The sequence below is a fragment of the Crocodylus siamensis genome, chromosome 4 (assembly GCF_052110815.1).
Source record: "Crocodylus siamensis isolate JL-2025a chromosome 4, ASM5211081v1, whole genome shotgun sequence".
Classification (NCBI taxonomy): domain Eukaryota; kingdom Metazoa; phylum Chordata; order Crocodylia; family Crocodylidae; genus Crocodylus; species Crocodylus siamensis.
In genome coordinates this window covers 118,807,989-118,820,230 of record NC_143398.1, presented here as the reverse complement: position 1 = coordinate 118,820,230, position 12,242 = coordinate 118,807,989, and the positions used below count along the sequence as shown (strand labels likewise).

The 12,242-nt window shown below is 42.0% G+C and overlaps 1 protein-coding gene across 1 annotated transcript in view; it reads right to left on the bottom strand.

Annotated features, from left to right (window-relative positions):
• The window catches only part of PIK3C2G (phosphatidylinositol-4-phosphate 3-kinase catalytic subunit type 2 gamma), a 367,788-nt gene that overhangs the window by 261,852 nt on the left and 93,694 nt on the right, over window positions 1-12,242 (bottom strand). Inside the window, exon 12 of the mRNA XM_090041603.1 lies at window positions 7,960-8,091. Coding sequence (XP_089897729.1) covers window positions 7,960-8,091 — 132 coding nt within the window. The remainder of the gene's footprint in view (window positions 1-7,959; window positions 8,092-12,242) is intronic.

Below are 12,242 nucleotides of genomic sequence, written 5' to 3'. Positions count from 1 at the left end.
ATAATCCGTCACTTGTATTAAGATACAGCGTGTCTCCTGTCCCTTTTTAATTTCCTCGCATCTTAACTGTTAGGAAGGCTGAAGTCAGAAGTGTGTTTATGTTCAACTTGTCTTTTACTGCTTACTGCTTTTACTGACAGGTAAATTGTTATTACTCTTACTCTAAACACAGCACTAGCTATACAGCTGTGGGAAAATGAGCTTGATTTTTCCCACCTACTGTAGCATCCTTAAAACAGAGCAATGAGCATTGCAAGTACAGTCTTTACTAGTGGTGAGGGTGTTCTAGGCATAAAGAAAACAGATGGACTTTCTGACCCCAGCATGAGTTTACTGCACTACCAGAAAAAATGGATCTTTTGAATTGCAAACTTAATTGCTGTGGAGTTACTGAGAGAAGAAACAAAAAAACCCTGCAGTGTCATTTTTGCAACCATCATACAAAGGAAAACTACGCTTAAGTCTAACTTCTGTTTTTGCACTGCTAAAGCTTTATGTTGCTGTAAGCACAAACACTTTATTTCACTGGGGGAGCAAAGTTCAGGAGAATCAAAGACTCTATAATTTTCAAAAGTTTCTTTCAGCAATTGCAGGCATGAAGTGGGGTGAAGGTTAGGAAACACTGTGGTGTGAACAAGAAGAAATTCTAGGGAAACTGGTAGTGACATATGATACCTCTTACCTGTAGGAGGTCAGACGTTTAAAGGTGGACCAGATCAATTGCAACTGGAAGTTGTTTCCATTTGATGTTTACTCATGTAACCTTTATGAAATGAACTGCTTCTTTTCAAGCATTTCCTAAAGGCTAGTGTTCAGGTTGGAACAATATACCATAACTGGCATTCATTTCAGATGCACATGAGCCACTGAGGGCCTAATGGACATGGAAACTGAAGTCCCTTCTTAACCAACTTATTGTTAATAATTATTTATAGTGTAGTATAAAAGTATGTCATGCATTAAAAAAGTCTATAGAGCTAACATAGAAACCTAATAATTTGGGTATATCTACAGAGCACAAAATAGTGCCTTGTAGAGGTACTCCAGCTAACTTCAAATAATCTATTTTGGGTATTGGAAGCAGCTTAACCAGTTTAGCACAGTGCTCCTCATATTTTATTTTACACTGATTGTTTAGAGTTAACGTCAGTATCCAACTGGTGCTGCACTGAACCACATACACACATCCCAAGATGCAGAATGGGAAGTGTTCATGAAAATGCAGGTGTGCCTATTTTACTGATGAAGAAAACAAGACAGGAATGATTTTAAAAGATCTTCAGGATTTAGAAAAAATCTTAAGGATTGAAGGATCACAAATCAGAGATTAGTGGGTTAAAAGTAGGACATTATTTTAAATGTAGAAGACAGGAGAGAGAGAGATAATTCAAAAGAAAAAAATGGGGCCATAAGCAGAAAACAGAGAAACAAAGGAGGAAATAAGTGAAGAAACATAGTGAGCTTGCTTGATTTTTATGCTCTGCTATAAAGATGGGAAGCTAATGAAGGGTACAAGAGAGAGAGATGACAAAACATGACTAGATGGCTCTGCATTAGAGGCTGACTGTGAGATAGCAGAAAACTCTGAGACAGAATCTGACATGTAAGAGTGACGAGGGAACACATTTCAAAGTAAAAAATGTGGGAACTAGCAGTTTAGAGGTGGTAGTTAACACCATGGGAGAACACATAAAGGAAAAAGAGGTGAACAAGAAAAGAAAAATATATGGGCCTAAGGAGCTCAGATGTGAATTGTAATCAGAACTTCTCCAAGAGTTCAGATACAGGTGTTTTCCTGACCTATTTGAAGAATGACAGCTGAGCTTTGTTGCATGCTCATTGTGGAAAGTGGGGTAATGAACATTGAAAATAGGGCTGACAAGTTTGGGAGCAAAGTAGGAGGAGAACAGAGCAGAATTACATGATCAAGTGAAGGAAAAGCAGATGAGAGGATGTATTTGTTTGACGGAGAGATCAGTGGTATTTAAAAGGCATCAGTGAAGTCATGAAAAAAATAGAGAACAGACACAAGGCTCTTGAATAATGTATAATTGGCGTTCCACAAAGAAAATAATTATTTTAATAGGTGTGGGTTTGTTTATATGCACAGATAGACAAAAGTCATAAGAATTTGTGTGATTACACATTAGTAATTTATTTGGTGTTACTATCTTGGCAGGCTCATGTTAATAAATCTTATGCTTTTAAGTAGAGTTAGTCTGGTGTTATGGGAGGCCCTGTAAACATTTGAAGACATGTCCACAAAAGCTTAGAAATGACACACTTAAGGCAGAGCTTTTCACCAAGAACCTCCAAGGAATTATGGGCAACAGGCAATAACAATGCCTGCGGGTCCTTAGGACCAAGCCAGTTTAAAAGAGCATTATATAGGAGTGCAGATGGCAGCACCAGGGCTCTTTATTTTTTTTTTTTCATACTAGAGCACTTGCACAACACATAGGTGGCACAGCATAATGGACAATTCTGAAGAGGCAAAAACCAAGCTCTCCAACATAGACGACCAATCTCTGCATCAATGTGATTCTTTCCTACCTGTCATTCACCTTGCCGGATGACTTTTGGCAAGTCATTTCCACTATGTGTGTAACAGCCAGGTGCTGCACCCTGGGTGGCAGAAGTTAGGCTGGCTATAACAGCTAGGTCAGCAGTCGCAGTGACTGCCATTCATGTGCTTCCTTTAAGTGGGCACCTGAAGCTGGGGTCCCAGTCACCCACCACTCTTTATACTACTGTCCCTCAGAGTCCACCTCTCTAAAATGGGGATGATGGTACTGACCCTACTTTAAAGGACTTTGAAATCTATAAATGAAAAGTTAGATAAGAGCATGGTGGTGCTATCTGTTGTCCCACCATGACTGGAAAAAAACTTTCTCTTTCAGAATAAAATGGGGTAGGAGTGGCAACAAATTCTACCATGTGTTTCCTGATATTTATTTGCTCACTTATACAAACCCATTAAACCCATGCCAGATGGGAACCTCCTGAACTGCATGGAATCCCAGCTCCTGTTTCTAATAGGAACTAAAGTAAACTTCCCAGCTTATTACAATACAAGGCAACACAACAGTTTAAGGACAACTCAAGCTATATTCGGTTACAAGTTCAACCTCTTGCTCTGAAGTCACATGGGGTACCTTCACTCATTCAGATGAGCAAAGGAAAGTTATGTTGCTCATTCTCTCTAATTTGGAAATACAGGTTCAAAATAAATTGCATTGTTAGAAGCAGTGAACTCAGAACAAGCGGCACAATGGGAGACATTACATATCCAAAGATGCTCAAAATAATGCATTTCTGATGTCTTAATTGGGCCTGGATCTCTAAATTATTTAGCCCAAGAGATAGACATATTTTCCTGCTTCATTAGAAATGAGATTTGGTGCTCAAGTTGCAAATACTTATTCTTGAACTGCCCCTTGAGTTTAAAAAGTCCTCTTGGTGCCAACAGGCTACTGAGGTCTTTCTTGGCACTATCCTTATGGAAATTATAAGACCTATAAGACCTGTTGTCATATAAAAGCAAGCGACTGTTGGGGCGTACTGGTTAGATAAGCCAGTGTGTCACAGTTAGTTGTTATTCAAATTCCCAATGTAAAACAATGTTTTAAAAAGGAGTTAAGGTGAAGAGATCATATCAATAATTTAAGGGTAAAATACCATATGGGAATGCTTAAATTAGCCCCAAACCAAGCATTACAAAACCAAAGAAATTAACAGTTGAGGTTAAATTTAAAGAAATCCAAACATATTAGACAATGGAAACGCAGAAGTAGGGCACCCAAACAACATTAATTCTACACTGTAATGATGCGATGAAGCAACCGTTTCATTATAATTAAGGTACTCAAAGCATATGTAGTCTCAAATGAGAGCTGTAATGGGCACCTGCATAGTAACGCTAAATGTTTTTACAGACAGATGAGGGCAATGTCTTTAAACCGTATAGTTTATAGTCTAAATATAAAACCTTCATAAACCTCAGCTGACTGAATACTTCAAAAACAAAATTATATTGATATTCAGGTTTTTAAAATAACGTTGCCTGGACTGTGTTCACAACACTTTGATGTTTGTTTTCCATAAACATTTTACCAAGATTTTTAGTGGCACTAATGTTGGTATAAAACAGCTACTTCTGGACAAATGCTAAAAAATATTTCTGGGGAGCAGATTTATAAAAAAGATGGGAATAGTTTCACAGGAATGTTCTCTTATTAGATATGAAATGAACCAGGTGGCTTATTTCAAATGAGCAATTCTCAAATATTCTAACATTTTCTCTCTCACAATTCTTGAGCAGAAAAACAGCTGAATTTCTCATTTATTTGCTAGGAATAATTTAAAAGGTTCTAATATGGATGAAGAATTGTGGAAGAGCTTGTGATAAGAAGGAGGCTGCTAAGCAGTAATTTACCATATGCTTATTTTGACTTGGCATTTTTTATTTTGTTATTGCAGAGAGCTGTCCCTTGGGGGCTGGGGATGTGTGAATCAAGGTGACTGCCTTGGGCCTGTGCTTTGGGGAGCCCTGCAGAGCTGGGTGGAGAGGCCACGGCCCCTCCCATGTCTGACGATGGCTGCCACGTTTGAGGTTTTCCCCTGCCCCACATGGTCAGAATTTCTTGAAGTGTGTTTTGGTTGGAAATTCCAGCCTCCACCTTCCCCCACATGTCTGGTGTGCTGTGATGTTCATTTACCTGTGTAAATGTGCCATGGGGCAGGAAAGGTTTGGAAACATTGCCCCAGCCCATGTCCTGTCTTTACAGGGGTCCCATAGGCCCCGTGTGGTGTTAAGGGGAACCCATACAGGCTGATTTGCCCCAGGCCTCACACTCCCCTAGGGATGGCTCTGATTGCAGATGATTTATTTAGTTCATATTTATTTAGTTAAGGCATCTCTACCTTTCTTGAGTTATGAATCATAGAATCATAGAATCTATGAGTCGGAAGGGACCTAGACAGATCATCGAGTCCGACCCCCTGCCATAGGCAGGAAGGAGCACTGGGGGTGGGAGGGGTCATAAGACCCCAGCCAGGGGCCTACCAGTCTCCTCTTGAAGATTTCCAGGGAAGGTGAGAGCACCACCTCTCTGGGAAGCCTATTCCAAGCTCTGGCCACCCTTACAGTGAAGTAGTTCTTCCTAATATCTAACCTAAACCTATCCTCCCTCAGCTTGTGGCCATTGTTCCTGGTGACCCCAAGGGGGGGCCCTGGTGAACAGACTTTCCCTGAGTCCCTGTTGGTGGTCCCTGATAAGGTTGTAGGCAGCCACAAGATCCCCCCTCAGTCTCCTCTTGCAGAGACTGAAGAGATTCAGGTCCCTCAGCCTCTCCTCATAGGGCTGGCCACGGAGGCCCTCAACCATACGAGTGGACCTCCTCTGGACCCTCTCGAGGTTCTCCACAACCTCCTTGAAGTGCGGTGCCCAGAACTGAACACAGTACTCCAGCTGCGGCCTGACCAGAGCTGCACAGAGGGGGAGCAAGACCTCTCTGGACCTGTTAGTGATGCCCCTGTTGATGCATGACAGGGTGCGGTTGGCTCTGCCTATTGCTTCATCGCATTGGAGACTCATTCATCCTGGAGTCAATCCTGACTCCAAGATCCCTCTCTGCCTCTGTGCTGCCGAGAGGGTCAGCCCCTAACCTATAACCATAATGCTGGTTCCCTCTCCCCAGGTGCAGCACCCTGCACTTGTCCTTGTTGAACCACATCCTGTTCAGATCCGCCCAGTTCTCTAACCTATCCAGGTCTGCCTGGATGCTGTCCCTGCTGGCCGGGGTATTCACTTTACCCCACAGCTTGGTGTCATTAGTGAACTTGAACAGGGTACTCTCCACACCCTCATCCAGGTCACTAATGAAGATGTTGAACAGCACTGCCCAAGGACCAAGCCTGGGGGACTCCATTGCCCACACCCTCCCAGGTCGACATTGACCTGTCCACCACTACCCTCTGGGTGCACCCCTGGAGGAAATGAAAGAAATGTACAGCAGTGTTTCAAATATATAAACTGATCTAAAAAAGCATTCTTAGCTAATTCTTAGGAAAGGGAGAGCAAAACACACACATCATCTTTCTTGATGAGGAAAGCTAACAAGCAGCTCAAGCATCTTCACACTTAGAAGGGCAGGCCTCTGTTCAATGCTTCCTGTTAGGGTGACTGTATTTGGATCTTGGAGAACACTGAATTTGCAGCTGAATACAAGGCTATAGCCTATGGCTTAACAAAGCTGCTAACTACAAGGCAGAATAATGTATTAAAAGTAACATTGCAAGATGCTTAAGCAAGCATTTTCCTAATAATGAGGTAGTGTTTTAAAATATATAGCTCACTGTGTAAGGAGAACAGAATGCAGCCCACCAGCTATTGTCAGGAGATTAAGCAGAAGTAAGACCTTGGAGATGAAGGAGGAGTCAGCGAGAAATGGCAAGTGATCAAAGGAAGTGGAGGTCAAAGTCTTAGGCATGTGCTCATAGCAAAAAGACACATAAATAGGTAAAATACATAGGTAATTCCATGCTAATGAAACAAACAGTAACAGAGGCAGATCTTGAGATAGGAGGAACAAAGGAGGAACAAAGGTGGAGTAAATGCTAATAAGCATGAATCAAGGTGTGTAAATGTGGAAAAAACTAATGTTCAGGATGGCTTCCTAGTTTTTTGGGAGCTAGTCCGAAGCTGCCTCCATTTTGAATAAAGCTGTTGCTAGCAATGTGTGCTGGTGTTTGCTTTCTGAGCAATTGGATCGTCATCGCCCTAGTTGTTGGGCACCGCATGGAGTTGGGGTCTAACACTTCCAGTTAGTTAAAGTGGCTGTTCTAAATCTCACTCTAAGGCATCTAACTCAGGACTGCAGGATTCCACCCTGGAGGTCAGGCACCTAAAAGTTAAGCCCTGCGATGCTGAGCATCCCAACATGTAAGTCCCTTTGCAAGGCCTAATTTGTTTTTTTGGATGGATTGTATGTACTTTAAAAAATAACTTCGCTTGATTTTATTTATCTAGAGTGACAGGGGTATTTCATTTTTGTTTTGTTAGGAGGCAAGGTTAAAATAGAAATGAGACTGTTCATTGTGTTTAAGTTAGCATCAGTGGTGTAGTCATCACTGAGCATCTGGGGTGGGGATAGGGACAGGGAAGGTTCTGAAAACCACAGAAGATGGTGGGGGGGAGTGACACAGTAGTATTGATGAAGAGAAGGGATGTCTTGTCAGCTCTGCCGTGGCTGGGCTTCCAAGACAAATCCTGGGGAATTATCATTCTGTTGATCCCTGCACTACCTCTCCTTCTCCTGGCTGTGCACTACTATGTCTGGGCATTGGCACCACATGGCTTCCCCTGCTGTGGTAAGGAGTCCCAAGGGAAGGAGGGTAGCACCATTCTATTTGTTCCCACCCTCCAGATACACAGCCCTGAGATTCCCCTCCTACAGCAAAGACTTGCAGTGGGGCAAATCCCAGTGCTCCCTCATAGTTGGTGCCTGGGGTGGGTGCCCCACCTTCCCCGCCTTACCTACCCTCACCTCCTAGCATCACCTCCTTGGGAAATATGAGAGTGTGGGTCTGGGAACAGGGAAGTAAACTGAAAGAAAAAGAGGGCCTGCCTTAGTAAGAATGTTGATGATAATAGGCATCTTCAACATGTCTGGGGAATTCACGCCAGTAAGTGTCAGATTATTAGAAAAGCCCAATCCAAAGGCATGGTGGATAAACCAGCCTTTGAAAGTGCTTTGGGTAGATGGGAGGGCCCTGCACAAGGATGCTAAAGACACATTAGGAGCAGTTACTGTTTGTCACTGCTTCAGTCTTCTGGCAATAAAGTTCTGCACAGCTTCCCAAATGAGCATTTTGTCTCTGCATATCCCCTCCAGGCTGTGAGCAACACTTAGCTCAAGAACATTATTTTCTAAGCCATCATATACAAATGAACTTACTGCTTTGGATACAAGGGACAACATGTCCAAGCAAGTACTTCTGTATTTTGAGATGCATAGTTTACCCCATATAGTTTTATTGCCAATATAGTTTCCCTTGGAAGAGACTTTATTCGAAGAGGAAAGGTAACCCTGAAAGAAAGTCAGAAAAAGAAAAAATAAATAAATGAATGCACACTTTAATGCTGTTGTGTGTAGTTACAACTTTTCACATTTTACTGTACATTGCAACTGAATTTACTGAACAATTTTTTGAAAGAAAATGCAACTGATATATCTATTTTACATTGTGGCTGCACAGCTAACCTCAGGTCACATTACAGGAGAGCTAGCTTCTACAGTCTAATCCACCAAATGATCAATCACTAAGAGAAAGGGAGGACTACATTTGTTTATAGTGCTGCATGCAAAAGCCATTCAGTTAATATGAACCATTTTAGAATAGAAAGTGAATGAAAAATGGGTTATAAACTCATGGTAATGGGTTAACTTTTACTCTCAGAGAAACATAGTTTCATAGTTGGTAGGGTCAGAAGGGACCCGAGCAGATCATCTAGTCTGACTCCCTGCCATAGGCAGGAAAGGATGCTGGGGTCAAATGACCCTGGCAAGGTGTCTATGTAGCCTCCTTTTAAAGACCCCCAGAGTAGGAGTGAGCACCACTTCCCTTGGAAATTGGTTCCAGATCCTAGCCGCCCTGACTGTGAAATAGCGCCTCCTGATGTCTATCCTGAATCTACTCTCTGTCAACTTATGGCCGTTATTTCTTGTTACTCCCAGTAGTGCTCGGGGGAACAGGGACTCACCCATTAACTGCTGGTCTCCCTTGGCCAGTTTACAGACAGCCACCACATCTCTTCTCAGCCTTCTCTTGTGGAGGCTGAACACATTCAGGTCTTGTAGCCTCTCCTCATAGGGCCTGCCCTGCTGCCCCCTGATCATGCGAGTGGCCCTCCTCTGGACCCTCTTAATGTTGTTCACATCCCTCCTGAAGTGCGGCACCCAGAACTGGATGCAGTACTCCAACTGTGGCCTGATATAGAGGAGGAGGATCACCTCCTTGGATGTGCTTGTGATGCATCTGTGGATGCATGACAAGGCGTGGTTAGCCTTCCTGACTGAGTCCCCACACTGCCCGCATTCCTCCAGGTTGAAAATGACCCATCCGCCACCACTCTCTGGGTGTGGCCCTCCAGTCAATTGGCAACCCATCTGACTGTGTAGGCATCAACACCACAATCTCTTAATTTTTTAATGAGAATGGGGTGAGAGAGTGTCAAAGGCCTTCCTAATGTCCAGAAAGACTAAGTCCACTGCAACACCTGCGTCCAAGGATTTTGTGACCTGGTCATAGACAGCTTCTGTTGAAACCAATTAGTGCATATATCCTGGGCACAATATGATGCCATTTTCTAATTTATGCATGCATCACCAATGTTTTTTCCAGTGAAATAATTAGTGTGGGACAACCAGGGGAGCTGCCCTGGGTACCAACATGGGGGCAGGGATGCAGAGGAAAAAAATGAAGCAACTGTCACCACGCAATCACACTGGCAGCACAGTGGCAGTCATAAGTCACTTATGTATCGCAGCTGCCCCAGGTGCCCAGCTGTATTCTTATGCCTTTGTTTTTTTCAAAACACAGTTTAAAGTTAGAGATAGTTTTAAAAGCAATGCAAGTCACAGCATTTTCAGTAAATTTGTATAAACTAGCTTCATTTCATGTTTGCAAATATCATGAACATGTTGGCTGCTTAATTGTTTTCAGAAGTTGTATAAACTAGTTTAAAATATTAGTTTACATGAATTCAAATAAATAAGGTATTTCCATACAGAAAGCAACTCTGCAAGTCACTAGTTCAGAGATCTGCAACACTTTAATTTTCTCTTTTTCCTGGAATGCAAGTACATGTTCAAAAGGGCATTTTTGATTTTTGCTGAGAACATTGCAGAGTCAGACTTATCAACTAGAAATGGAAATTAATTACATTTTCTATGCATACAAAAATCAATAATCAGAAGTCAGGGCTAAAAGAGCAACCTTCCAGAGGCAAAGCAAGCTTTTCAGAAAGTACAAACCTGGACTAGCTTGAACTTTTAAAATTTGAGATAAATCTAAATTATACAGTGAAGAATTTCTGACATTCTAAATTGTTTAATGGAATGATACAATTGTTGGTGCTTTTAAAAATATGTATAGTCATTCCTCAAAGGAGTAAACAACTATAGGAAACTCCACTGAAACATTAAAGCATTAAGGTTAGAGCTAGTGAATATTGGATAGAGGGGCAGTGGAATTTACACATAAGCAAGAGCAGGATTTTACCTTAATTTGCTGTAAATCTGCCAAAATGCCATTGCTTTCAAGAGAGTTTCTCTGAATGCACACTGGAGTATCTTGGTTTCCACTGAAATTTCCAAACCAATTTCCAAACCACTTATAATGTTGAAATTTTGTACAATTAATCCCCAGCTAATAATATAAGTCTCTGGCCACATCGCCTCTATACAACTTCATTATTAGTGCTACTAAAAGATGCACATGTAGTATTAACATCATAAAAACTTCTATCCCTATCATTTGCTAGTGACACAATCATTACATGTCTATATTCTTTATCTCTCTTGACCATATTAGTTATACAGTTGCACTGCTGGTAATCAGAAATCTATGGCAAACCAAAAATCCCATCAGGATTAATTTCTTTTGATAAAGAACAACTCTATTTACTTTGTCTTCCCTTCAGACAATTCTGATTCTCTCAAGACTTAAATACACACCAGCAAATAATTTCCTTCGAACTTCTGATAAGAAATGAATTTATTAAGAAAATGATACTAAAATGATACAAATAAAGTACTATAGAAAACAGACTTACCAAATACTTATCTTAGGCTGCATTTTTAAAAAGCCTAATCAAACACACTACGTTTCCTCCTTAACTTTGAACTACAATAAAATATTCAGTACCAGATATTTAGTAAAATTATTAGTTTTTTATAATTTAAGTGCCATAACCGTGTCAACTGATTTGATCATACTTACCATACTACACTTATACTAAATGTAAAATGTCAGTGCTCAATATTGAAAAGGCAATATTTGCCAACAGGTACCCAGTTGTGATGGTTTTGTCAACGATTAGAATAGGCAATAAGGGGCAGTCAAGGTGATAGAAAGAGTCAGCTGGTATGACATACAAAATGGTCTGCCTGCATTTCTCCTATAGATTTATCTGAGTGTCTCACAACATGGAGTTTACAATAATAAACATTATAGCCTTACACTGTCAGAAATATTCACAAAAAAACAGACTGAGGAAACCACCTCTGCCCTACAGCAAGGTATGGACTTCTTGTTGCTCATTGCTTTCTGTCATCCCAAGAAACTATTTCTGGAGTGTTTCTTGCTTTTCTGCTTGGGACTCTATTGGCCTGCAGTCCCCAACCTTCTTATCACATCCTGAGGAGGAGGAAGGACAGTCTGAGTTAAACTTGTTTGGTAATCTTCTCACACCAAGTTTCCTCCATAAGACATCAAGATAATTGCTGGCAAAGGGGTGGGTCCCGGCCAGTAGGGAGCCAATGGTGACCAGACTTGGGGAATAAGTAGAAAAGAGAGTGAAAGAGGGATGCCTGCAGGCACCAGAAGACTAAGGAAAAGCTGTGGGGACTCCAGAAGGTGGAGAAGGGATCATACCTATAATCTGAAGATGGTAGAAGACAGAGACTTCAAGAGAGGCAGCAGGTTGGTCAGAAGAAGGAAAATACTTTGCAAACCCCATTGCATGGGTGAGTGTGACACCAGGAGATGGAGGGGGAGAAAGGAATCAGCCCAGGGAAAACCTGGTGGCTTAGGCAACTGCGGGAGCACTGCGAGGCAGCGGACAGGAGCTTGGGGAGGAAGAAAGAGCTAGTACCCTTCACGGAAGAGATGGGGACCAAGAGTAGCTTCCCTCAAGCTTCCTACCCTGGAAAAACAATTAATAACTGAGAGCCGAGAAGGCAAGTCCCGACTGAGGGAGAGCCACGGAGCCTATACACCGGCTCTGCCGGGAAAAGCCACAGGTGGCAGCTGCAGCCAGTGGTTAATTGAATAATTGCCAGCAATAATGGGACAGGCAGCGGCTGAACAAGCTGCTAATTGGATAATTACCGGCAATAGTGGGACAAATGGCAACCATAACGAGTGGCTAATAAGTCAAATAACAACAGAGACTAAGACTTGGCACACTCTGTGCACTGGGTTATTAGAAGAGGGCTGGCCAGGAGGCTGGGGACCC